Genomic DNA, 27,388 nt, shown 5'->3' with positions numbered 1-27,388 from the left:
TATACTACAGAAACACCCCTTCTTTGGAGAGGTCCCGTTTCATGCGGTCACTCAGCTGCTTTAGCTGGTAGTAGAGGGGCGTGTCTGAACAATTGTGATCCAATCAGCAAAGTAATAAGAGAGGTGTGCAAATTTTTTTTTTTTTTTTTTGGAAATTTTACCTCCGATTTACCCAACCACGGTCTTACCACACCTCATCCTAAAAACCAAATAAGTGGTAACATCTATAGTGACAATATTTCGTGGCGGCTTCTTGTCAAACAATACATTTCATGAAAGGTCTCACTTCATTTAAATAATTATTCGTACGAACGTGAAACAAGCAAAACGCAAGGTCTTGTGCTGTTTTTTTTTTATTTAGTTAAATGGCCTACAGCTTTCGCCCATAGCCAAAGGGTCATTCATTATATGCAGCGTGTATCTCAATTTCCAGTCGTTATCAAATATGAGAATATATATTTTACATCCATGCCTTACCCGGGACTCGAACCCAGGTGCTGGGTTTATGAGCTTAACGGTCGTTTATGGAACACTCAAGTCGCATGACGTTACCAACCCTACAACTTGAAAATGTGAAACAGTACAAAACAAATTTACTCCCCGGAATTTTTTTTTATAATTCATATTTATCATGAAAACAAACGGATTGTCAAATAATTTTATTATATTAATATATATTTTTTACTGCAGGAAAGTTTAACAAGTTTAAACAAACGCACATGACTTCTGCGTATTTTAACCTCGGTTTTTCTGATGCCTATTAGCTCCAGGTTAACAATGTAGCAACTAGTTGATTGACGGTAAACTTCAACCGAAGGCACACATCAGAGTCAGGCGTTAATTGGAGGCCGTTAAACAAAGATGAGAGCTATAGAACAGTTAAATTCCAGCCGTCGGTTTGACCGGAGGTCGGAACACTTCTGTTCAAATATGTGTAAGGCGGACACGCGAGGAAACAGTAAGTGGAACAACAATACTTGCGTTGCGTAGTTTATAAACTGGGGCTCGGCGGGAGGTCGCAAGGAGCGGGATAATGGCGCCTCGGCAGGACGGCTATCGGCGCGGGAACATCTCTCTGCTGTAGTAGGCAGGACCTTGCATTGTGCCGGCCCCTCCTGGGGGCTGCAAGGATGTTCCCAGCGCGGCGCATCTGCCCGGCGCGGCCCGCGGGTATATAGCGAGCCCGCGAGGCTGCCGGGGCGTTAGTTCCCTGCTCCGCCGCCAGGATTACCATGGGCGACCTCAGCGCTGTGCGTGTGAGTACCGCCGCTACCTTACTGTTCATTCAAGTCGGGTCGAGATGTTATAGTATATATCTGCATGTTTTATAATAATAAAAAAAGTGGTATTGCACAGTAAGGGCGTATCCAACTCAAAATGGTAATTGGGGGGGGGGGGGGTGATTTTTCAAAAGAGTTATAATCTTACGGGAAATCTTACAGGTTGTATATAGTTCTTATTTCTTTTAACAGTTTAGATTTCATTATTTATATATTTGTTCTGTTTTACTCTTTTTAACTATTTCTTCCCTTCACCCCCCCCCCCCCCCTCCACGTGGAGAAGCCCTTGATAAGCAGTTAGTCCAATGGGATAAGATGCAGCTACAAGCTATTGTAATAATTTTGTAACATTCATTAATAATATTTTTTTTATTCATTAGTATGTAAGGATAAAAAATCAGTAATAAATTTACGGTCTATCAGCCAAACAAATTCGAAACATATTTAATCGAATTGTAAGGGCTTTGACTGGAGTCAAATGCATTTAAACATTTTTTTTTGTGCAGTATGGGCAAGGAGAACCAAATAAAATAAATAACTGAAAATCTTTGGTTTTAAAGGCAATGCTGGTGGCTACTGCGTGATTTTTTTTTTTAGTTCTTTCAGAAAATTTATTTATTTCATTTAGTCTTTTAAATTCATAAAAAAAAATCTGAGAATTTTAAAAGGCTAAGCAAAATTAAATAATTTGCAGCGGTCAGGTCCCGCTACTTTCAAACAGCGCGCCGGGGCGTCAACAGCCTCTCCCTCCCTTCTTTTCCCCTTCCCCATGTTGTGATGTGCCTCGCTTCTAGCCTCCCCTCCCGGGGTCGGCGCATGCGCGGTGGACCGCGCTGTGCCTTTATAATAGGTTGCTCAGCTCTTTGAAGGGCTTGTTGAATTATGTTTTTCATTTAGGGCACTTCGTTGATAGGCAGAGGGAGCGATCTCCGGGGAAAAAAATAATCTCAGGTTTCTGTGTGTTCACATTTAAATGCACCTAAAATACTCGATCCGTGCACCCCATTACGTAACGTACATTTCCTTCAAACCCCACAGCTAAAAAAAAATATCTGAAGACTGATTGTTTCCGGGACCATAACGTAAACCTCATCATGATTTTTTTTATACATAAATTATACTGTTTATAATGTATGCTTATAGCAATATAATTGTGGTTTTTGTCCTGTTAGTGAAGAAATCTGGTAACTCAACCCCCCCTTCTTTTTCTGCTAAGAACAGTTTGGAGTACTGAGCCCACACTGTAGCACCCAGGAACGACCTTCGCGCCGCACCGCGCGCACTGAGGCGCACCGAGGCGACAGCCCGGTCAGAGTCATTATCGCCCCAGCGATTGCCGCTAATCTCGGATCCCAACACGACCTTCCCACGGCACATCGAGTCACGCTCATTAACATAATTGTGATCGCGCTTCGCCCGCGAGTGTCCGTGGAGCGCAGGGCCTTGAGCGCGTCGCTCACTTCAAGGAACACCGAGCAGCCCTAGATGCCGCCTGCCGCCTGGCGGGTCGCCACGCGGCTTGCAGAGGTGCTAACAGTTCAATCTTCATCAGGGGCGTGCCTAGGGGAAGGGGGGGACCCCCTCCAGGGCTAAAAATAATTTTAATAATAAATTCATAAAATGAAAAAAATAATTATTTAGACTTCATAAAACTGACTCTTATGAAGTTACGGCCAGTATTTTTAGATAGCCTAAATCAGCAATATTGAACACGTATTTTTCAAAATTTTCTCGGGGGAGGACCCCCGGACCCCCCGCCTGGCTGGGGGGTATTCCATACCCCCCAGGCCCCCCGGAAAGGCCCTAGCCTTCTGCCTAACCCCCCCCCCCCCCAGAGCAAAATCCTGGGCACGCCACTGATCTTCATCATTGCACTTGTCCATACAAAGTTTTGTTCCATGGTTTCGTCTAAAAACTTTACTTTTTAGACAGCGAAAATGGCTAAAACGGGTGTTTCCACGGACGTTTTTTTATATATTAAAATTTCAAACGTACAGTATTGTTAGTGTTATAGGGACGTGGAGCCTTCATCTTTAATATTCCAGCTTAGAATTATAGAGTCACTGCTACGAGGCTCACAGAGCTCATAGAGGCGGAGACACGTGTGATGCGCCATCCAGCGTCGCCCTTAGCGCCCGCGCGCTTCGACAGCCCGTGCAGCCGACCAGCTGTGCACAGCAGTGACAGTTCACATCATTAGCAGTGCAATCAAATTGTTAGTGCCTTAGGTGAACTATTCATGCATCAATCATCTATTGCGTGCATTGTTTTAAATCTTACAAGTATTTTTATAGGTATTAAAAATTCACAATCACAAATTTCCACGACAATTTGTATGGGGCTCGGAAAAAAATAATTTTATATTTTTTAGTTCGTTTTAAAACATAGTATACGATTTTTTTTTAAAAATGATTATCATCTTCTGCTTCACAGTTTTGTGCGTGCGAAACTTTGCAATCAATTTAAAGCAACTTCACTGGAGCAGTCGGTGATGTGGGCAGTGGGTTGCGTTATGCAACCCGCAACACTGGTCTGTTCTGCTCGCAGCCCAGCGCAGCGCCGCGAATACAGGGACCTCGATAAACAAAAACCAATTTTGTACCGAACTGATAAACAAACAATCAGACAGGAAGAAAGCGAGTTAATATTGCACTGTCACACAGTTCTGAGCTACGTGCAAAGTTTCAAATATCTAGCTCATCGGAAAGTTGGTTTGAAATCGATTGCGAAATTGGTGCCGGCAGACAAGAAACCGAGTTTAAAAAAAAAAAAAAAAAAAAAAAAAAAAAAAAAAAAAAAAAACAGTCTTGGGGACTGTCAACAGAAGTGAAAAGTGAAAACTTTGTTTTTAAATGTGTAATATGACATCATTTCTACGTCAAACGCACGTAAGAAAATGATTTTGGTATTATATCAGTACGATGTCAGCATGATATAATTCTTTTTTTTAGTCACAACAGATGTCAGTGGTATGTAAAAATTACGTAAAAATTCATTACCTAGCTATGCCTTACCAGTGATGTCAGACCTAGGTCCTGTATTCACGTGGTCAAATTAACTTCACTTACTGCTACTACAGCATGTCGTTGACGCGAACTCGTAAGTTTTGCCCCTACCAAAAATCGCTCAACGCGGCTAAAGAAGTTTTCACTTCAAAAAGTTTAATAAAATAATAACGGCGACAAGGAAACTGGAGCCATAGATGAAGACGAGGAGGGTGGTTGTAGTTGCTACTACAGCCACCAGGTGCGCGAGGTTGTAGTTGCTACCGCCGCCGCCAGGTGCGCGAGGAGCGAGGAGCGAGGTTGTAGTTGCTATCGCCGCCGCCAGGTGCGCGGCTCGGGAGCGGTCCGCTCGGCAGCGGCGCTGCTGTGCGCAGTGGCGTGCTGCGCAGCTGTGGTGGGGAGGACCGGCGCTCAGCAGCTGCCGCCGACCGCGCCTGGCAGCTGGAAGGAGCGCTCGGACTTCTTCAACTCCAACACGGACGGCAGCTTCCAGTTCGGCTACTCCACAGGTACGACACGCCGCCATTGGCGTGGCCGGGGTTCCAGGACCCACACGGCAAACCCATTTATTAAAAGAAAAAAAAAATAAACTGCATCCTCCCTGTTTTCTCACCGGCTGTAATGTGTTGGCCAGTCTTGCCTGCACTCTACCTCTATTTTGTCTCTATGATATTTATAAACTGCTGGAGGTCTTACAGCTGAATAAGGGTAGATAATCTTTGAGCGTCCCCTTCCTTTTGGTAAGACAATTAACCCGAACTCGCCTACAAACGAGATCAGTCAACCTGCGCCAAGTTATGTTTTTTCTCTCACGGCAAGCGTGGGATTTTACGCGACTTTCTGTTGTGCTTTAGTTGTGGGATTTGCAGGGCCGGCGCGTCCACACAGGCGAACTAGGCAATCGCCCAGGGCGCCAAGTAGCTGGGGGCGGCGCAGCACGACACATAACAGCTGATACAATATGTTTAACGATTATTGAAACTAGATGAAAATGGATTTTTGTAACAGTTTGGAATGTTTATATTGATATAAGTAATTATTTGAAGTCCACGGTGACCTGTTTAATGATTTGTAATAAGTGAAAAAAGTAAAAAAAAAAAATTAAAAAAATAAACACAAGCCTGCTTACATTTGATTGTTGACAAAATCTTAGGCTTACGCGATGTATTTTGAGGCAAAGAAAAATATTTTTGGGGGTTTCCCGGGGGGGGGGGGGGAAGGGGGGATTAAGGTTTTTCGCCTAGGGCGAACCGGCCCTGGGGATGTGACGTGCCACTGAGGCACCGGCGCGGTGTTGCGCAGGCGACACGGGGCAGCACTACCACAGCGTCGGCGCCACGCCGGACCACACGGTGATGGGGGTGTTCGGGCAGCGCAACCTGGTGACGGGCCGCGACCAGCAGACCCAGTACACGGCGGGCGCGCGCGGCTTCCGGGCCCGCGGAGCGCACATCGCGCGGCGCCAGGACCTGTCGCAGGACAAGCTGCCCTACAGCCCGCCCGTGTCGCCCGACTCGCCCGCCTACAACCCCTCCTACGACTCCTACCACGACCCCAACGAGGACCCCAGCTACAAGTTCGGCTTCCGGTCGGCCGTGCACACGCGGCAGGAGCAGGCCGACTCGCGCGGCCACGTGGACGGCAGGTGCGTGCTCTGTCCCCTGTCCCCTCAACAGTAGGGCCGGGTTTTTTTTACTCTGGCTGCAAGCTTATGTGCGAGTGTATCTAGTCACTTCAATCTGCGGGCGGTGTTTTGACTAATGTAAACATTTAAAAGAAATTTCAACAATCGACAAATAATTAAATAAAATAACTTAAGATATATTACATTAGTGTTAATAAAGTTTAGTGTCTTTAGTGTTAGTGTCACAGTGTTTAGTGTTAGTAAAGTAGATAAACAATAATGTAAATACAAGATAACTAGGGTTTATTGGAATACCCACCAGAGAAAAAAAAATCATTGAAAAACGAATTTTTTTTTTTCAGTGCTTCTTTGAAATCTGAAAGTCTTAAATAAAAATTTTTCACTTACGAACGGCCAGATTCTTGCACTCATGTTCCATGGCTTAAGATTTTATGTTCTAATTCGCGTTTAAAGCCACTGCTACTCAGAGTTCGCATTCGCATTCAGTGGCCAACAACTGAGCCACACACGGGCGTGTCCGTGCTCGCAGGTACTCGTTCGTGGACGACGTGGGGCTGCGCCACGTGGTGGAGTACGAGGCGGGCGCGCGCACCGGCTTCCACGTGAAGACTCCCCACCCGGACTCCAACACTATCGGCGGGCTGTTCTACCGCGGGCCGCCGGCCAGCAAGACGAGCTCGCAGCCGCGCGGCCACACCGCGGTGCAGCGCTTCCAGAGCGGAGCGTACCGCTTCACGGCCGTGGGGCCCGACCAGCGGCGCGAGGAGCAGAGCGACGCCGCGGGCCACGTGCAGGGCTCCTACACCTACCTGGACGACAAGGGCGTGCAGCGCACCACGCGCTACATCGCCGGCCCGGGCATCGGCTACAAGGTGCTCAAGTCGCCGCTGGACGCGCCCGGCGGCCTGCCCTCGCTCCCCTCGCTCCCCTCGCTGCCCTCCTTGCCCTTCGACGAGTCCCCCGGAGCCTCCGCGGCCACGGACGACGACCTGTTCGACCTGCCGGGCGGCCTCAAGACCGCCGCCACGGCCGCCGCGGTCACCTCGCCGGGGGCGGGCGCCGGGGACGACGACCTCTTCGGGGACCCCGCCCCCGCCGCCGCCGCCGCCGCCCCCGACGCTGATTCGGCCGCGGGCAACTCCGTCGACGACGAGGACATCTTCGGCGCGAAGCAGCCGCAGCCCGGGGCGGCGCACGGCAACTGCTGCGAGGCGGCGGGCGCGCGCCGGCGCCAGGCGTCGCGGCGCGTCACCGGGCAGTTCCAGGGCTTCCCCGCCGGCGTGACGGTGCGCGCGCGCGTGCAGTCGCTGGACGCCTCGCGCCTCCAGCTGAACCCGGGCGAGGCGCTGGAGCGGCGGCCCGGCACGTAGACCGCGTTCCCCGCTGCTGCCGCCCGGGTGCCCTTCACTTCCCTGCCCTCTCAGACTAAAAAAAAACCATGTGTATCAGTACACATCGCACCCTGAGTACAAGACTTTCGTAACTAAAAAAAAAAATGAGTTTGTGAGATATTTTTTACCATAAGCAGGAAACTGCGAGACTATCGCGATATTATATTTACTTTCACGGGACTTGTGGCAAATGAAGTAGTGCTGCGCTCTGGAAAAAAATTATATAAGAATAGGTGCAAGACTATGGCGAATGAGTTGTGATAGTACTGCACTTATTTTTTGAGTTACGATAGTCTTGTACTCAGGGTGCGACATGATAGGAGTGAAACATCTTTGTGCATTTCAAACCGCGACTCATAAGCATACCTATCATAAGGGGTAAAATAGCATAGAGAAAGATGACAATTTTCTAAATTAAACTTGAATCATCAAAACTATTACTCACTTAAAAATAACTGCTCAGGACATTAATAATTATTTATCAAACAATAATGATTAACTAACAATAAATATTACTCACTGTTGAAATACACCACAAAGAAGAACTGTGCGTGTTTTCTGTTTCTTCAAAATATTATGCCATATTGGAACACGCCAAATCTGTGAACGAAATGTGAAAATCCATAACAGGTAGCGCTATCTATGCAAGAAATGCAGGGACTGTATAAGCAGCGCTCTCTACGCTGCTGGTTGAACAAGGAGGAATGCGAGCATGCTGGTAGCAAATATAAAATTCAAGGCATTACAGCTGACTGTATAGGATACTTATATCTATTTTCTGAAACAAGCACCTGCTCACTCTCTGTCTTATTCTTTCGTTCATTTCTCTCTCTCTCTGTTCTATTTTTTTTGGGGTAGTGGGTGAATTTTCGCACAAAGAGGATAACGAAAATGAACCCAGCAATGTATATAGCATAGTGCTCTCTTTATATATCTTTGGCCAAGTACCTCTTTTCTGTCCTTTTTGCATCAGATACGTTTCACAATGTTTCATGAGAACGTTGCATTAAAATTTTACTCTCGCTGTGCTCAAAGAAGTTTCACTTCAAAAATTTACTCATTTGAACCTATCCTTTGATGCCTGTTAAATTTTCTTTTTGTAAAGTGGTATTTTCTTTTTCTTAGTGCCCACAATTCAAAGTTGGGAACACCACTCACTGCCTTGTATATAGTAATGTACGATTGCTTCAGCACATACTGTGAATTCAATATAAACACAAAATACCCAATAGTGTATATATATATATTTAAATAAATCATTAACATTTAGGTATTACTGTATGAAATTTCCATAGGCTTAGCAGATAAAAAAAAAACAGGCAGCCAGTTCACGTGTCCCAGGCACTAGAATTCGGAGGGGTGTGCTTTAACAACTCCTTGCTCCGGCCAAAATTTGCACGGAATCCTTACCTGAATGAAGTAATAAGGCTAAAGCTGTACACATTTAACAACTATTAATGTATTAATGTATTTTGTTGGTGAAAGAGCTGTCTAGGAAATATGGTCATGTATTTATTTTGTACAGGCAGAGTACCGCATGAAAAACAGCCATGTTCACACATACATGCTAAAGGGACGAGGGAGGGGGTGGCTTACACACTAGACTAACCCTAACTTATTATTATAGCTAGCACACACATGCTATATCTGGGCTTATGGCCCAGAGCACAGTACCGTAAGCCACAATCCTCATACAAGTAAAATCATACTGCAACTGGGATATAACATATATGGTTCCAAATACTTTTGTGAGACACAAGTATTTAGGATATCACAATGGGAATTTACATTGGACAAAATGTGTCATTACTAATGAAATATATAATTAACTTGTAAGCTTGTAAAAAGTATTAATTTATCATGGAAGTGTTATCAATGTCGCTTTATTATTTCAAAGCTGGTACAATATTGTGACAAAATTGTTGTTTGGTAAAATTTTCCCAATTTTTTCAGATGGAATTCAGGAAAAAATTGTTACCTGATCCAGTGATGTTATAGATTTTAATGCATAGAAAGTGTAACTCACACAAGAAAATAATATGTATAATTATTTTGTAAAAAAAATAAACTTATGTGTAAAATAATTATGTAAAAATAAATTTTTAACAATTTACCTGTGGAAAATTTAAATATAAATAACTAAAAAAAGAACCCCCCCTCGCAATTGTATTTTTACTCTTTTTTTATATCACATGGCTTAAAAATTTTAGCAATAAGCATAAACCTAAAAAAAATTGGCTATGAAAGTTAAGTTTTGCCTAAATTACATATCACTCAATCTAATCTGTTAGGTATACCTGCTAGCACGCATGTAAAATATTTAATTAATAGAACAGTAAAACAAAATAAAGTTTACAAATATATATTAGGTTTTATATTTTATTGTGGTATATAACAAAAAAAGAAGATTACAGCAAGCAACTGATAAATATTTATAGGTCTTACCTTAGTGGTGTTTAAAAAACATAACCACTGCCAGGACATGGTACCACAACAAATTAAACAGTTTTTAACTTTATTACACAATTTACTGAATGACAATCACAATTCCACCTGGTGCTGAGTTATATAGCAGTTTGTTTAAAATACTTTGTCTCACAACAAACCACTGGACGTATTAACAAATTAATTTTCCACAACAGGCTTCAGACCCAACCGAACGACAACTTTCGTGACATTCCGCACTCTGTTAATGTTGCACTGAGACACGACAATGCCTTATAGTTCAGTCGGTTTCTAAGTTTCCGGAGTGACAGGATGGTGTGGGTGATATGGGGCACATGACAGGATGGTGCGGGTGATATGGGGCACATGACAGGATGGTGCGGGTGATATGGGGCACATGACAGGATGGTGCGGGTGATATGGGGCACATGACAGGATGGTGCGGGTGATATGGGGCACATGACAGGATGGTGCGGGTGATATGGGGCACATGACAGGATGGTGCGGGTGATATGGGGCACATGACAGGATGGTGCGGGTGATATGGGGCACATGACAGGATGGTGCGGGTGATATGGGGCACATGACAGGATGGTGCGGGTGATATGGGGCACATGACAGGATGGTGCGGGTGATATGGGGCACATGACAGGATGGTGCGGGTGATATGGGGCACATGACAGGATGGTGCGGGTGATATGGGGCACATGACAGGATGGTGCGGGTGATATGGGGCACACACACTATGGTGCGATGAAGACAAGAGCTCCAAGATGGCATATGTTGGCATTGGTGTTTAACATGTTTAGAAAGGTTTTATCAATAATTTCATATGTTTGATTTTATATAAAACTCACAAAATAGCAACAAAATCATCTAAAGGGGATTAATAAATATGTATCAGTACCTAGGAAATGCTTAAAAAATTGCAAGTATGTGGTCCTTATTAGCATGTACTGTTTATTATTTATTTCAAAAACATTACTCAGTAACAATTAACTTTTTCAGTAACAAATTGATTTCAAGGAGGTTAAAAAATGAAAATAACAGCTTAGAGTTGTTGCACAGATTGCCCCATTAGTGTATAAACTTATTTAGACAGTTTTTACCAATATATAATACAAGATATAACTAATTTACAATATGAAACACAGTGTTAGCTGTGTCAATAAAATACATTTTATCTTTGATAACATGTTTATTTTACAGATGATAGAAGTCATTACAGGTTCTCACATTTTGTGCTGAAGAACTATAGTCAATATATTTACATAAAAATACATGTATTCATAAAAAAAATAATAACACTGAAAAAATGTAAATAAATGATTGAAGTGTTACCTTACAAAAGTGCAACTTAATAAACATTAAGCAAGGAAGTGAAACTTTGATTATCATACCATTAAAAAAAAAATGAAACATAAATAGCACTAAATAAGCACTGTTAATACCATTCACTAAAAAACTAAATGCCTTACAGTTCAATTTAAATTCATAAAAGCTGTAACCTTCGACAGACACAAAATGTCAGCATTTTTGGTATAAAAAAATGCTTCAATACTTACAGGTAACTTAATACAAACAGTATAACAAAAATACATTAAAAAAACTTATGAGATACAGAAACTGATCTTTGATTGATTCGGTTGGACTGTTCCATTCAGCCATTGTCCACATTATCTTTGGGCTCCAACTGGCAAGAGAGGGTACGAATTTGAAAAGCTGGCATTCCCGGAAAAGGCGCATGGCGAAACATGCACGAGGAACAAGCTGCGTGAATTCAGATCGCAAAGAACGGGACTGCAAAATTCTGAGAAGTGAAAAATAGTAATTTCCTGAGGATCCAGCCTCGAGTTAACAATATTCAAACATGTAGTCCCGGACACAAGCTCGCGATTTATGGGTGAAACATCAGATCCACGCGAGCACCAGAGGAGCTGTCAGCTTGATCTGACAGCAATTTTCCTAAATACTTGCATTGGATTCCAAATTTACAACCCCAATAGGTACCAAAGTTTTGACATTTCCAGTTACACATTTTGCAAGCACAGTTACAACACAAAACTTAATTCGTTGGTATGCAACACTGAGAATGTCAGAACTATATTGGCTCATCAGGTATCAAATTTGGAAAAGGGCCTTGGACACAAAAAATGTACAATACAACAAAAATAATAAAAATCTTAAAAACGAATAATAATAATACAAAATACAGTCCACAATTACCGAGAACAATGACCGAACGTGCTGGTGATGGAACACAGTTTGCGCTTATGTTTCGTCAGCATCATCATAAGTAGTAACGCTCGGAGCCAACCTCCTCGGAACACAAGGACACGAATGTTATTCCAAGCACTGGACACAGCAAAATCTCGCTGGATAAGTGCAAGGTGCACAAAACTACACATTTGTAACGCAATGCCGACACTAGACAGAAGTACTTGCACGGACAACACCTGACATTCGGGAAACTTAAAAAGTACTCAGCGTACGGTATAAAAGTTAACGGCTACGACACACTCACTACAAGTTGTTCTTGGGGAATTGACGGCTGGCGCGGTGCCAGGCGATGAAAGACATTATGCAATCATCAGCAGCCAATCATCTGCACGGAGCTTCACAGCCTCAGAACAAACACACTTAGATAAACTCTTGCACAGAGATTTGACTAAGTTCAAAATGTCGATGTAGCGTGCTGTATGGAGCCTGTTAATACCTACATATCACATTGTACAAGGTAGAAGCTTGGTAAGATATTATTCTTGCCTTGCCATGCCAATAATATTAGGATAAATTGGATTTAATATAAAAACACTTGAAAAAGCTACGATGTGGCCTTATCACAATATATTAATTCTTAGATCAATTTTCCCAGTGAAAAATTAAAGGAATTAATTAACTTGAGAAACCAGAAAAATAAACACCTCAACGCAATGGCAGCAATACGAAATTAATGCTTCGGGCACGGTCAGTAACTTGACTCGAGTGACGGCTGTGAAACACCGTGCGCAATGGCACCACCCCGACAGTCGTCGCTACAAAGTGATGACAGAACACTACAGTATATGCACAACCTACGAAACTAGATGATGATCAGGCAGCAACTTCCTCTCATTACACTTTTTTATAAATAATTATTCAGCGGGTTTTAAACCTACTCAACAATAAAAATAATTACCAGCACAAACAAGTGCTATTTTTTCTAAAAGGATTTCTGTAACACCAGTATTGTGAGAGCTATCTACATGTTGCATTATTTTCTTACTGTGATTCAAAGATTCCTATGGAACCTCATTTGAGTGACATGTGCTATGGTAAATAACTTTGAACCACGCCACGGAAGTAAAGGCGGTTATATAACCAATGATAAGAGCCATTTTCCTTTCCATGCTCATTTCAACCTGTTTGTTCAACTTTAAAAGTCATAGGCAACAATTATTTTTATAGTTTTTACTGGAAAATTACCTTTGTCAAGGCAAAAAAAAAAAAAAAAATAAAAAAAACTGGCTGCAGGTAACCACAATACAATAATTATAATTGCATAAATTTTTTATATTTAAAAAATGGAAGGCAGCTTTGATTTTTACCTCTTCCACATAAAGAACATAATTGTCCGAGTGGTGCAGAAAAAAAAACCCAGGAAATACTTAAATGCTTGAAAAGACTTAGTAAAATCTCTACTACGAATAAGGTTCTCAATTTTAATTTGTGATTGGTTACAACTTACAAGGGTATTCAGAATACCAGCAATGATGTTAAAGCACTATATTGAAGTTCCTCGAACCATAGTGAATTAAAATGGCATGGCAAGGAGCGCCCAGTCCTGACAACCTTGGTGCTTCCGGTGAAAAGTCGTGTCTGCAACACCGCGCCGATGTAAGCTTCTAAATTAACGATTTAATGAACTTGTGGAAGTTGCTTCCTGTGACACTGTTGATCTTAAACTGCTAGTCAAACAAAATAAAGAGAGGACACAAAACAAGATGCACAGTTTTTGTGGAAACACTGTTAACTCTCACGCTGATACCTACGCCCACGTTGTCATCACTGCAGTAGTGATCTGCGTGCAGGAGATGAAATATTAAATACAAGAACATCGTATTGCAAAGTTTTACACGATTGTGCTGTGCCATGAATGACAAAGTCTAACAAGTCGCACGACTCATAACAAGTTCCTTATTTACTTATCTTACTTTTTTTTACAAACTTACTATGTGCATACTTATTATTATACTTTGCTCTAGGTGAAAATATGTTGCTCTCTTTAAGTTAACCGTGTAAATCTTATTTAACATTACGTATTTACAAAAGATTCTACTCCAATAATTTTTTCTTATAGCTTTACATTTTAGAAAACATTATTTATACTTGTACTATAACTTTTGCAAACTTTGAAGTTCAAAATGACTTCCATTAAAATATTTTCAACTTCTCACATATAAGTAAACGTTTTCTAGATGTCAATCACAGAATGGCAACTATTACAGATAGAGTAAGGATTATTTTATTATTATCATCCCTTAATTTTAATTAATATCATGAAAGCAGAGCTAGAAAAGAAATACACCCCTTCTTCTTTCATCATAACACATAACATTTTGTTAGCAGCCTTAGTTTCAATTTTTAATTTATAAATGTGTAAAAAATTATAAAAAAAATACCATACTATTAATAAAAAATTTTTAAGAAAAAGGTTGACCTCGCAAATACTAGTTTGTTAAAATGGCTTGAAAGTTTTCTCTCAAATCACTGCAAGTTAGGCTGTGCATTTATCTTGGGGTTTGAAGAATAATACATCAGATGGGCAATTTTTGCTTCGAACAGCTGTGCCAATAAGTAATTCTTTGTCAGAACCTTCAACCAATTAGCACAATATTACAGTCAAATTAATATGGCCTAGTTACCATTCTGAAATGTTAACATCAAAGTTTGCTGGCTTCTGAAGACACTTTCTAGATCCATTTGTCTTCTGGGTTCCAACCGTGAGTAAGTGCATTGTCATTTAGCAGTTGCAAACATTCCAGCAGAAATTACTGTATACACCTGCAACTTCCTCCGAAATGTAGACAAACACTAAGATAAACTTGGCATAAACCATACACCACATCAATATGTATCATCTGGTACTGCATGGTCAAAACGGCCAAAGTCAACTAGTTGACCATGCACTTAAGATATATTATTGATAAAAACGTGGGATAGTGATTTACCAACAGAACTATTATGGTCATGTAATGGAAATGATGCACAAAGCTGCTTTTGCATAGTGTTTAGAATATCCCAACAGGATCATAATTTTACTAAAAACAATTATTATTATTATTATTGCATTGTTTTTTACTATACTACTATGTCCGTGCCATCAATCATTTTTCGTATTGAAGAATGGACTCAACATTCTATATAACTACAATACTTCACAACCTAAACAGTGAGCTAAGTGTGTATTCCATAATTTCTGAATGTGACCGAGCCGTTGGCGAGCAAGTCCTTGACTGGAACCCAGAAGGCACAAGGATTCAAAATGATCCTGTTTCTTAAACAATAAACATGCAGGTGTGAATACAAGCTATGTACAAATTGGTTGGTTGGACGACTTGCGCCAACGCTGACACCGCAAACACGGTCTCGGCGCAAAGCGAACAGAAATAGTACAGAGACAGGTGTGGGGGGGTGGGGGTGGGGGGAACTCCACACGTTTACAGCAGACAAAAAAAAAAAGTTTCGACATGTTGCGAGTCGGGAATCTTCTGCAATGTAGGTCAGTTTCTATCTTCGCTAATTAAAAACACGCTGCAAACATCTCAGCCACTCAATAAAACAAGTCTTCGCTCTTCGGGGAAAAACCGAAAACAAACTTGTCCACACGCCTGACCTCGAAGTCCGGCGTTGAGAGGCCAGGGGAGACGCCAGGTACCGATCGCCCGCGTCGGGAAGAGAGAGAGAGAGCCGATGTATGAAATGCAGCGCGTGCGCGTGTGTTTGCGTGTTCTTTCCTCGCAGACGTATAAAAAGCAGTCCGTTCCTGTGACGCAATCGGGCCGTGTCTAATCAGGGGGAAGGTAGCTGAACAGCTTGAACTTGTCCCGGATGTGTGGTCGCACGTCTTCTCTCTGAAAAGCAATGAACAAAATGCATGTTATACATGCACTCATGTTTGAATCCTATTACAGCTAATTAAAATAAAAAGCCATAACGAGTCTTCAATTTTTAGGTTTTACTATCTGAGAATTTTCATTACATATGTTTGTTAAAATCTTTTTTATATTAATATTGGTCTTATATTTGAGATTGTAATATAATTAGAGACAAGATTTTATGGTTTTATTTTTAGTCCAATTTCATTTTTAAGACAGAAGGTTTTGGTGTTATTGTTTTTAGTTGTATAAAAGCTGTTTTTAAAACTTACTCCACCAAAATAGCGGTTAAATTTATTTGCCACATTTTTACAATAAAATAATTTGTAATAAATTAGTCTAAAACAGATACATTCATAACAATAAAAATAAATTCCTGAGCATTTGTGGTTTCAAAGTGATTCAATAAGAGATGTACTGTGCCGTTTTAGTGCCACTTTCAGGCACAAATGTACGAATTTAAATTTAATTTTTAATTTTTTAAAGAAGAAAACCAAAAAATAAATTTGTAATTTTTATTTTATTAAATTTTGTTTCCATTACTGTACACTCCGACGTAATCTTGTGCAACCCAGTGCACCTGCGCTTGTTCGCAGGCTTCAAACAGATACTGTTTGCTGACGATTTGCGATCGCAGCATCCCGGCCGCGGTTCGCGTCACGCCTTCCCTATGTAACGGAACGACTTTCGCGTTAGCGAACGCTACCCCCAACCCCACTGCTAGCAACTTTCATTTCTCGGAGGCAAGCATACGTAAGGGTTTTGCAAGCACGCCTCTGGACCAAGTTACAGCCAGCGGCGACGCCTCGAGACAGTCCACATGACGCCTTTCCCAGGCGACTTAGCAAATTTAAACCCCCCTTCCCTCATCACCCACCGGTGGCTTCACGGGAACTACAACCCGGAGCATCGACCCCCAGTGAACCCAGGCGGGGACATTGCCTCCCCGAGGACATTCCCACTTGTCAAACGGAGCCCTCAGCGAAGTCTAGCGGCGGGAAAAATCCCTAACCTTGCTCTGAGCGCTGGTCGCGAGCGCGCCCACTGCACTCTAGCGGACGTTTCTGTGACCCTCCAGGGAGGTTCTCGTCTTGGCCACCAGAGTGCAATACTCATCCCTCCCATAAGAGACAGCTTGTCACAATCGACCTTGGCAGCAGTCGCAGTGCGATTGCGATTTTAGTTCGCCTACGACTCGCGTGAGAGCGCAGCGAACAGGTTGCAGTCTGCTTCGCCCCTTCGGGCATCTCCGGACACCTTCGGGCAATCACCACCACCCCCTTCTTTGGCTGGGGGCAGTTGCTTACTTTAATTAGGCGCCCCGACGCCATTTTTTGAAGATTCGGCGGGCAGCATCTGGTCTGTGCGGACCACGCGTCGCGATCCGCGAGAGTCAATCTCCGAAGTTATTATCCAAGACTCAACACTACGTCATGTAGTCGCCAACATCAAGGCACAGAGGCCTCAATTTTCTTAGTTTTAAATTTTGCTGCCTGCAATAGTTATTTGCTAATCTAAATTATTTATCTCTCTCTCTCAACATGATTATCGAGAACTTCCGTGCCGCGAGCTGCTTTCCCTGCTCCTGGAGGCAGCCGACATGAACTTCACCCCGCTGTTTTGGGTAAGTGGTCGTCATCCCCCCCCCCCCCCCCTTTTTTTTGCCTTTCCCTGGGCATATTTTTGCCCAGTCTTAGCCGCCTGTTAACCAGTCTAAGTAATTTGGGACTTTGGTTGCAGGCGGGGTCCAAGTTGAGTTCCAAGTTGAGGTCCAATTTGAGGTCCAAATTCAGCCTCCAAGTTGAGCTCCAAGTTCCAAAATTAGCTGCAAGCTGCAAGCTCCACTCCAAGTTTAACTCCGAGCTTCTACTAAAAATGATTTCTTCTGGACGTTAATCAACCGAAACCTCCGGTGCCAGGACACAGGACATAATTAAATCTCAATGTAATTTTTTTTTGAGCCTGCGAGCTAACTTAAAACCAGTATTAAATTCCAGATGTATTATGGTGTTACTTATATATGTATTTTGTTGCCCCGGGGCTCCCTCCATTTTGTAGTCAAGATGTTTTAATACCAAATGTAATTAAAAGATAAAATCAAAAGTAAATTAGTTAAGTAAAAGGGCACTTATATAAATCAAACCACCAGTCTTGTTATTTCATTAGTATTCATCCCCGATCCACATAGCCTACTAGAGTTGCTAGGAGGTTATAAATAAAATTCTTTTATACGACGTCTGGGCACCTCTGTGATTATTGTTGTTATTGTTTTGTTTTCTGGGCTGACGCTTCCAAGGCCTTAATTTAATTATTCACTTTGAGTGTTTACCTGCAGCCTAGCGTTCGTAATAGTACTATAAAACATATTAAATTTTTCTGATCCATGCACTTTGTTATAAAACATAGGAATTGAATTTTGTTCATTATTTGGCTACTTTAACACTAGATATGTAAACAACAATTTCATGATTCTTTACTGACGGATAGAAACCAGTTACAAACAGTGTTTATTTTTTTTTTTTTTTGGGAATAGGTTTACTGTCTTCAGTTATGCCCACTTGCATGGGGATTTTGTTGCGATCTTGTTCATGTTTTGTTTCAACGTTTACATTGTTCTTAGATTTTTTGCCGCTTGTGACACTGTATGTTTCCTGCTGCGTCGAATGTGGGTCACGGGACAAACTATCATCATCCGAGACGCCCGGTGTTGCGACACGTTCACGCTTTAAGTTCTTGTTTGATTTCTGCCCTTTTAGAGCGCGAATTCATGGAAAATTTTCAATTCTTACGTCATCCATTATAATACAAAGCGAATCAACCTTCCAAATTATATCTTCAAACTTTAGAGCTTCAAATATGACTTCCATTGTAGTTTGTTACAAAATTCCAGCTGGACTAGATTCCGTTAATTTGGGAGAAGTTTGAGATGCATTTATTTGGTTGGCTTGTTATGGACGCAAAAAAAAGACTTCATTTTGAGGCAGAATAGATACACGAGAATCTGATTGTTCAGATAATGAAGAGTTCAATTTAGAGACCTTTTTATTTTATTTTGGAGGTAATTGAAACATGGTCGAGTGTGCGTCTAGTTCAGAGAACGAAGTAGACACATCACGTAGAGGTAATGAAAACCCGTAAAATCAGGTTGACTAGTTAACGAGGAGTTAATAATGATGATTAATGATGAAAATCACTAGGCAAGCGATAAACTTCCTTTTCTGTATAAAATAATGTATTTTAAAGTTGAAATCCATTATTCGTTAGGATATCACTGCTTATTTATTTAATTAACAGAAATACTAAGTTGGCCAATGTGTAAATTTTTTTAAAAATGTTTTCAAATGTTATGTCCTTTATCTGATTATATTCATCGGTGCTGTGTAGCGCATATGAAAATGTAACCACCAATGGTTGTTTGGTTATGTTGATGCCAGTACAGAGTGTGTGACCGTAGTTGAATATCAATATTGATCGCTCTCAAATTGCATGCAAAGTGTGTGCTCTGTCTCATGCCGAGTAAACTACAGTTGATAGCCCACACTATTTTGTGGTTAGTGTGTACTACGACGATAGTTTTGCGTTAGTTCCAGCTCACGTTCGGGTCACGTTTTTATTTTTCTATTTAAAATTTAACAAATAATTGCATGACTAAATAAAATTGTTTGGCATGCGTTTGTATACTCTACTTGTTAATTAAATGTACTTTCCATGCAATAGGTTTTGTTTTCATAAATATCTATACCTCAACAAAAATGCTTTTCTAGCATTAAAGTTGCACCCCTGATTTTAAAAATTGATTTTAGCATAAAATATGTGACAATTATGCGATAAAACACGGTAACATAACAGTCAGAAAAAAAGCCATCGCCTAAGGCATCAACAATTCTAGCTACGATCGGACAACTCACCATCTGCACCAAGTCCTCCAGAAAAGGCAGCAGCTTTATCAGCTCCGTGTCTGATTGGTCGACGAACCAGCTTTCAATTGGGATGCCATTCTCCAACTGTGTATGTACAACAAAGAGCTGCCATTAAGATATCATCACACCCCACTCTTAAAAACAAACTAAAACCTCTCCGGTCTCTGGTTAGCTAATCTCCCTTCCGAGGCTCCGAGGCAAGGTGGTGATAAGGTTGACACTTGCATGTCCATCAAGCACCACATTGCCTCTATGTGCAGAGCACTCTGGCATGCTGACGTTCATGTTGACACTATGGAACATTGTCATTTTATAGTCATAATGAAGAAAATGATTTGAAGATGAGTAAAGAAAGTATATAAAAAAAAACCTTATAATATTATTAATTTAATTTTGTAATAAAATTTTCAACATTCTTGTAAGTAAAATATACAATTCTAGTAATAATAAATAATATTCTTTACCAGAAGTGAAATACCTTGAAAGCTGATTTTGGGATTAGTCATAAGGGTCCAAAGGCAAAAAAGGGAATAAAAAAGATGTTTTGTATATAATATTAATAATATTAATATTAATAATATTAATATTAATAATAATAAAATAAGGGTTTTCTCACGCACACTGCAATAAAATTCTCAAGCCACATTACTAGCACATAGACAACTAGACCTGCCACATTGCAACTGAACCAGGCGTTACAGATTCAGCGGTGCGCAAATACAACTCCTGACTCACCTACCCACGAAACAAAGCTCAAATAGCAGATTAATACCGACCACAGGATGTCCCGTAGCACGACACCACATTCAACCACACAGACATAACTTGGCTCAAAGGCGTCAACATACGTTTGGGAGGATATCAACTAACCTGATAGCCAAACGCTTGCGGGGAATTGTCGATGATGATTGTCTTGGAGAGATCTCGTCCGAGAATCGACAGGTCCTTTATGTAGTTCCCGTTGACACATACGCAGTGCTCCCGGAAAAGGCGGTACCTGCAAGAACACTCTCCGTTGCGCACTAGGCTCCACAAATGCAAAGAGTATACAGTGAAACCTGAGGGGACAGAAATTTACCCACTTTGTAATAACCATACTTCCCCACATTGCACATACATATAATTTGTACATGTCAAAACAAAAGAAAATTATGTACATTCTTATAGTACTATGTACTACAAACCTGCATACGAGCATTCTCTTACATAAAAACATGGTTGGCCTACAAACAAAATTAACACAAAATTATTTACACTTTTAAATGGTATGTTGCTACAACTTATTACATATCTAATACATCATTCAGAAGATTTAGGTGTTTTTTTTTTAAATAAAAAATAATAATAAAAAATTGGTTTGCTTCTCATTTTTTTTTAAACACATTGGGCAAAGCCACACAAACTGGTTAAAGGCTTTGAGTATTTCAGTGTCAGTATTACAGCAAAATGTAAATAGAGGGAAAACTATTAAAATCCTCTAATAGATAAGTACCTCATTTCCTGTATGTGTTTTTTCTTCAATACATACTATATATACTTCAATATATATTTTTGCTAACAATGAAAGTTTTTTTTATTATTATTAAATGGTTGGCCGAGGTTGACCAGCGGACCTCAGGAGTTAGGAAGGGTAATTCAGAGATACATTTTTGTAAAGTAAATTAAAAAAAAAAAAAATAATTAATTTTCGATAGAGTAACTTGGTCTCAGATATTCTTGCTCTTGGCAGAAGAGCAGGGATACTAGGTTTAAACCATAGTTTAGACCATTATTTAAACCATCGTCAGACTTGCATACTTTTGAAACCCTCAATTAGTAAAATACATTTAAAAAAAATTGGTTCACTGTAAAGTCGGTTTACGGACGATAGTTTAACGTGACGTCATAACAAAACATTGATGAAATGATTACATACTTTTATGAATAAAATTGATCATTTTTATTGTTTATCACTCTTTTGTATGGATACAAAGAAGGAGTGAAATGAAATCTACAATTTAATTAATAAATTTACTTTTATTTGCACTTATTAATTCAATTATGTTTATTACTTTAGTGGAGAGATTATTTCAAATACAACTGTTATACATGCTTGCTATTTAACTTCTTCCAATCTGCGTTGTTCTGCTAAGGACAGGACGATGATAGGAACAAGTAGGAAACGAATAAGAGTGTTTCAAGTTTAATGTGCCTCAAAAAAAGTCAAATCGATGGTTGGTTCCGATCGAGTGGAAGAGAGAGAGATAGATGCGGCGCAAGCGTGCAACGAGCGTAACGGGACACTTTTTCGTGCGTGCAGGCGATGTTCATCGATTTATTAGACGTTGTCACGTCAAAATAAAGTGACACGCGTAAACTGCTCGCTGCAATAATTGGAAAGTTAGTAAACTTGCACGATATCACATCTAGCGATGGAAAGGGAGGGCTCACTTGATCCAGCGGCGAGAGGGGTCCAGCAGGTTGAGCAGCTTGTCCGCGTACACCCGCTTGGAGGCCGTGAACAGGACCACCTCGAACAGGTGCGACACCCTCTCCAGGAACTCCCGGAAGAAGGGGCGCGTGCGCACGAACACCGTGTAGCTGCAGTCTTGGAACAGCACGGGGAAGCTGAACGACGCGTCCTCCAGCTCCTGCAGGCTGCAGTGCACCAGAGTCTCGTCCTGCAAACACGCCACGCCGCCCTCGACACTGCGCTCTCCCCTGCCCACGGGTCCACTGACGGCTTACAACACAATCACCTTGATTCCTCATCTCAAATTTTAACCACAAAGCGTACCTTGAATCTGAATCTGTATCACAAGGCCAGACCCCCCCCCCCCCCTTCCACCACATCATTCCGTGCGCCCCGTTGCTAGAAGTCACGATGCCCTCCCCCCCTTTTTTTCTAACAGTGATAAAAAAATTTCCTTTATGTATATTGTTTTATTTATATTTTTAACCTTTTCACAATTATTTTTAAACACATTAAAACTAGTTTTAAGTCAGTGTTTCCATTGTCAACATAATTTATTTTGAATAATGGAAAATAAATTAGTGTAAGTGTTCTGCACTGTCAACATGGTGTCACGTCAATTGCTGGTGGTTTTGTTACTCACGGTTGTAGATTCAGACACGTTCCGTACGCACAGCATATTCCGAATAATATTACTCTGGTGTAATATTTCATCGGTAACTAAATCTAGGCCTTACTGTTTAATTGTTTTCTATGATTTATTTAAAAATGTCTACTTTTTTGTTTTAAGTTTTTCTTCTTTCCTTCGCAAGCCCCCTAGACCCATGGGCCCCGTTGCCGTAGCAACGGTAGCACCGGCCATGTGGGGGCCCTGCACAAGGCCAAACATTAATAATGAAAAAAAAAAATATGGTATAGAAACACTCAAACCTTATATTGTTCGCTTCATGAAATACAACTTCCAGAATAAATACATATTGCAATATTATATACACATAATTACTTATTAAAACTATAATATCGTGGGGCAAGGTAATAGAAAAGGTACGAAGAGAAAAATACAATTAGGCCTTATCATCTTCAGAGTTGTCAGAGACGAATTTTTTGAATTTACATCATGTCCTATATTTTTTTCTTCGAATATCTTCCCTCGAATATCAACCCTATCGAATGCTAGAGATTCTACAGTATGAGAGAGAGTTCGCAGAGGATTCTACTAATATCCTCCATAATTTTCTACCACATGGCAGAACAACATATAATAGACGAGAGTGAAGGATTTCACTCCATTACTCAGATTCACGATCTGCACAGGGGTATATAACTTCTAATGCGCGTACGTAAGTACACACACGTCCATTTTTTTTTTCGTCCTGCAGTGTTGGGGACAGGGTGGCCGATTGAACCAAATTTCCGGACTTTTTTTCGGGACTTTTCAACGTAACACACTTATCTATACCACAAGGTCGTAATCAGTAAAACAAATCATAATACGAGACATCTACTACTTGCAAGAACGCGCTGGTTTCTGTGATAGAAACCTGAAACCTTTTCGGACACAATTACAGCATGATGTCTAATTATCTCCAATGGGGGCGAGGAACGAGATGCAAGTCGGCGGACGACGGGGCACTGACCAGGTCCAGCACGAGGGAGAACTCGGGGCTGCTGCGGGTCTTGAGGGGCAGCGCGGGGCAGCGCGCACGCATCTCCACGCTGAGCGGCGGCAGGTGCTTGATGAACAGGTACGGGTCGAAGGGCTCCCAGCCGTCCTCCGCCTCCACCACCTCCTCGCCCGTCCCGGCGCAGGCCGCGTCCTCGTAGTAGCCGCCCTGCGCCTCTGCGCGCACACGCACACGCACCTCGACTCCCCTTCACCACACTGTCACAGACACCTTCTTTAAACCATTCACGCGATGCGGGATTTCGACTTAAAGCAGTTTTTTTTGGACATACGCCATTGCAGTTTTGCACTGTTTGTCATGGAAAAATTCCGAAAAAAAAAAAAAAAATTCAACAAAAAATTTCACAGAAAACAAGATTGAATCAGCTAATGTTGTTTCATTGTTGGTTCTGTTTTGTCTGCATGTCCAAAAAAAAACTGCATTAAATCACGGTCAAAGTTACTGGCAGGAATCTGCCATGGGCTATATATAGTACGGAATAGACTCCTGGGTGGTTCCCACTAAAACAATTTTCTTGAAAATATATAACACACATTTTTCTGGAAAATTTTCCTTTTTCCCATTATAAACATAAGATTTAAAATAAATATAGGCAGATATGTGTTATAAAATTATTTATTTTCTGCAGATTGGTAGGTACTGTTAAGATTTAAATTTTTAACGTACATTTAGTCCCGTACTCATGCTTTCATTTACTTTAGTGTTTACATCTATAAATGCACACAGTGTATAGGTTTATGTTTATGCCCTGTTTATGCCAAAATATAGAGTTGGTGTACTGCTTCATTTTGTACCTACCACATGTTTCAATGATTTAACAGCAAGTTATTTACATTTTTTGGTTGAATTTAAGGTTAGTTATGAAGATGATCATATGAATATTTTTTGAGCTGGTTTCTCAAACCTAATAGCATGTTTAGTTTATAAAAAACAATAATTCTGAATAATAACCATGTTTTTGTTGAAGAAGAAGAAGAAGAAGAAGAAGAAAAAAAGAAGAAGAAAAAAAGGGGGGGGGAAACCTTGAAAAATATTTTTTCCCCTTAATTTCCTGGCATGTTTTCAAATCATTTCACAAGATGGCATTGTAATACTTAGAGATAGTTTTTCAATTTATCAAATGGTTAAGTTAGGTATAAATATAATAATGTGATACTGTAAAATGGGTTGGTTGGAATAGGTTAGAAAAATCATTACGAATTACCATTTTAAAAGGTTCTAACAATCTCAGATACAAACCTTTACTATGAAGAAGCATTTTATGTTTGTTAAAATTTTTATTTCTTTAGGCTACATTATTTCATTTTTGAGTCTTGAAACCTAGATTAATATTCGAGGGGTGGATTTGAGGCACTCTTTGAGATTGAGACTTGAAATTCGGATTCGAGAATATTGGGATTTGACCCATCACTAATAAAAATTTTATTAAGTGCTCTAAAAATAATTTTATACGTGTAGCCTATTATAATTATGAAATAAATTGTAATATCCTATGTGAAATACTCTAAAAGTAGAACATGCATGTAGATTACACATTTTCCACACCGAATATTAGAAGTCATTTAAATTTGGGGGCCCCTAACCTTAACATGTCTGCAGCACACTTTGCGTGAGCCGTCTGCAACGCTCTGAAACTCGGCTTGAAACTCGATGACCGCGGAGTCTGTCTTCGAGCAACAGGGTGAATACCACAGCCGCCTAGCCTTATAGTTGTGCAATAGCGGTCAGGATCCAGCACCAAACAAAACCATTATTTTGAGTATCAGAAATTCACATCCGGTCATTATTTAACTCTAATTACCATTACTTTTCCGTGTTTTCCAGCAAAATAAAAAAGTATGTCTTTCTGTCATTTAAAAAATGTATTACATAGCTGATAGACACTAAAATAAAAAATATTCTCAACTTTTTTTTTTTGGCCGAATTAGCTTTGATGATAAGTTTGTTCGCCAACAGTAACATGTAAATAATCAACAGTGGGTGTTGGTTATGTTTGGGGGGGCAAGGGCCGGGGAGCGGGCGGGAGAACAGGAGGGTACCTTGGCCGGCCCGGGCGGCCTCCTCCTCCAGCAGGCAGGCGAGGTCGGGCGGGGCCAGCTCCTCGGCCAGGTCGGGGTACACGGGGCTGAACAGGGACAGCTCCGACACCCCGGGCAGCACCGCCGACTGCCAGTTCTCCTTCGTCTCCTCGCTGAGCTTCGTCACCTGCGCGCCCCACACACACCACCTTCGCCACCGTTACCAACCAGCCACCTCATTTTTTTTTTTGACCTGATAACGTCTTATAAATCGATGAACGCCGGGGCTGCACGCACGAAAAGCCATGACCCATTGTCACGTTCCGCCCGAGCCGAGCGTACGAGAACCGGCCAACCAACCGTGCAAGAAAATCTTCTATAATATCAAACAGGTCAAGGCGGGCTTTTTAACTATTTGTTCGTGATTATGTTTAAACAAATTATTTAAATTAAATTTGCAAAAACTGTAAATAATATTTTAAAATTAAAAAGTATGAAATTTTTTCTTATGACGTTATCACATAAAGTTATTGTCCGTATCCCCGACTTTACCGACAAACCCCCCCCCCCTTTGTTATGGTTTTTTTAAAATTTAATACTTAGTTATTTTGGTTCCCTCCATGTTCAAATGAAAGCCATACAACATCCTGCTTCCTGCCACTCACGTTGAACCAGAAAAATTATAACATCAAAGAACTGAAGTCTGGAAAATATGCACATCAGACTGGGACTTCACCACAGAAAAGGTATTTCCCCACAGGAGGAGAATTCTCCATAGAATGAAGATTTACAGTAAAATCGCTGATTTCCCACAGAATAGGAATCAACTATTTAATATTGTTTTTAATTTTAGAGGAGTATTTAGCTGGGTATGATTACAATTTATTCAGATAATTTATATGATAATATCTTGATTAATATATAATTTTTTGTTCCTATAAATTTAAAAAAAAAAAACATTAATGGCTAAACTTTTGTTACTATTAGAGGGGAATTAAAACTTTCATTAACAAATTAAAATATTCTATTTAAAAAAAACCATTTTGATTCTTATAAAAACCACAAGGTTTAAACCATAGTTTAGACCATTATTTAAACCATTGTGATATAAATTGGCCAACCCTAATCAACACACAGCACCTTCACCACAACATCATACCAATCATCTTCACTGACAAGCAGGCATCATTCAAGGTGTGACCTGCCAAAATATTGTCTCGTGAATCTGGGACCTTAATATGCTAGGATAATATATGAAGAAAAGTTTCATTCTTTAAGACGATGCAGGGTGTAAACTGGATGCATAAATATAAACATTTACTGAATTTTTCTTCCCTTTACATATATTTATGAAAATATCTGTCATCAATCATCTACAGCCCAAATAAATATTTCTTTTTCCCCCCGAAT

The 27,388-nt window shown here is 40.7% G+C and overlaps 2 protein-coding genes across 2 annotated transcripts in view; one reads left to right on the top strand and one right to left on the bottom strand.

Annotated features, from left to right (window-relative positions):
- The first annotated feature begins 1,188 nt into the window (after positions 1-1,188).
- On the top strand, positions 1,189-9,521 carry LOC134539970 (uncharacterized). Its single transcript, XM_063382369.1, has 4 exons — positions 1,189-1,256; positions 4,611-4,794; positions 5,588-5,930; positions 6,460-9,521. The coding sequence occupies exons 1-4, from the start codon at positions 1,233-1,235 to the stop codon at positions 7,298-7,300; spliced, it is 1,392 nt and encodes a 463-aa protein (XP_063238439.1). The 5' UTR covers positions 1,189-1,232; the 3' UTR covers positions 7,301-9,521.
- A 1,423-nt stretch (positions 9,522-10,944) lies between these two features.
- LOC134539867 (CTD small phosphatase-like protein 2-B) overlaps positions 10,945-27,388 on the bottom strand; it is a 45,430-nt gene continuing 28,986 nt past the window's right edge. Inside the window, exons 4-9 of the mRNA XM_063382211.1 lie at positions 26,000-26,165; positions 23,913-24,115; positions 22,254-22,483; positions 20,694-20,820; positions 19,812-19,907; positions 10,945-15,879 (exon numbers count right to left, since the gene is read on the bottom strand). Coding sequence (XP_063238281.1) covers positions 15,814-15,879; positions 19,812-19,907; positions 20,694-20,820; positions 22,254-22,483; positions 23,913-24,115; positions 26,000-26,165 — 888 coding nt within the window. The 3' untranslated portion in view covers positions 10,945-15,813. The remainder of the gene's footprint in view (positions 15,880-19,811; positions 19,908-20,693; positions 20,821-22,253; positions 22,484-23,912; positions 24,116-25,999; positions 26,166-27,388) is intronic.

This window comes from Bacillus rossius, chromosome 16 (genome assembly GCF_032445375.1).
Source record: "Bacillus rossius redtenbacheri isolate Brsri chromosome 16, Brsri_v3, whole genome shotgun sequence".
NCBI classification, from domain to species: Eukaryota; Metazoa; Arthropoda; class Insecta; order Phasmatodea; family Bacillidae; genus Bacillus; species Bacillus rossius.
The sequence above is the reverse complement of the archived record's forward strand: the minus strand, read 5'-3'. Positions and strand labels throughout refer to the sequence as shown.

Bases quoted from the DNA above. Each gene is read 5' to 3' on its own strand.
- LOC134539970 (XM_063382369.1), top strand. From the start codon at position 1,233: ATGGGCGACCTCAGCGCTGTGCGT. The intron at 1,257-4,610 runs GTGAGTACCGCC...CGCCGCCGCCAG, and splicing joins GCGACCTCAGCGCTGTGCGT to GTGCGCGGCTCGGGAGCGGT. The intron at 4,795-5,587 runs GTACGACACGCC...GGTGTTGCGCAG, and splicing joins CCAGTTCGGCTACTCCACAG to GCGACACGGGGCAGCACTAC.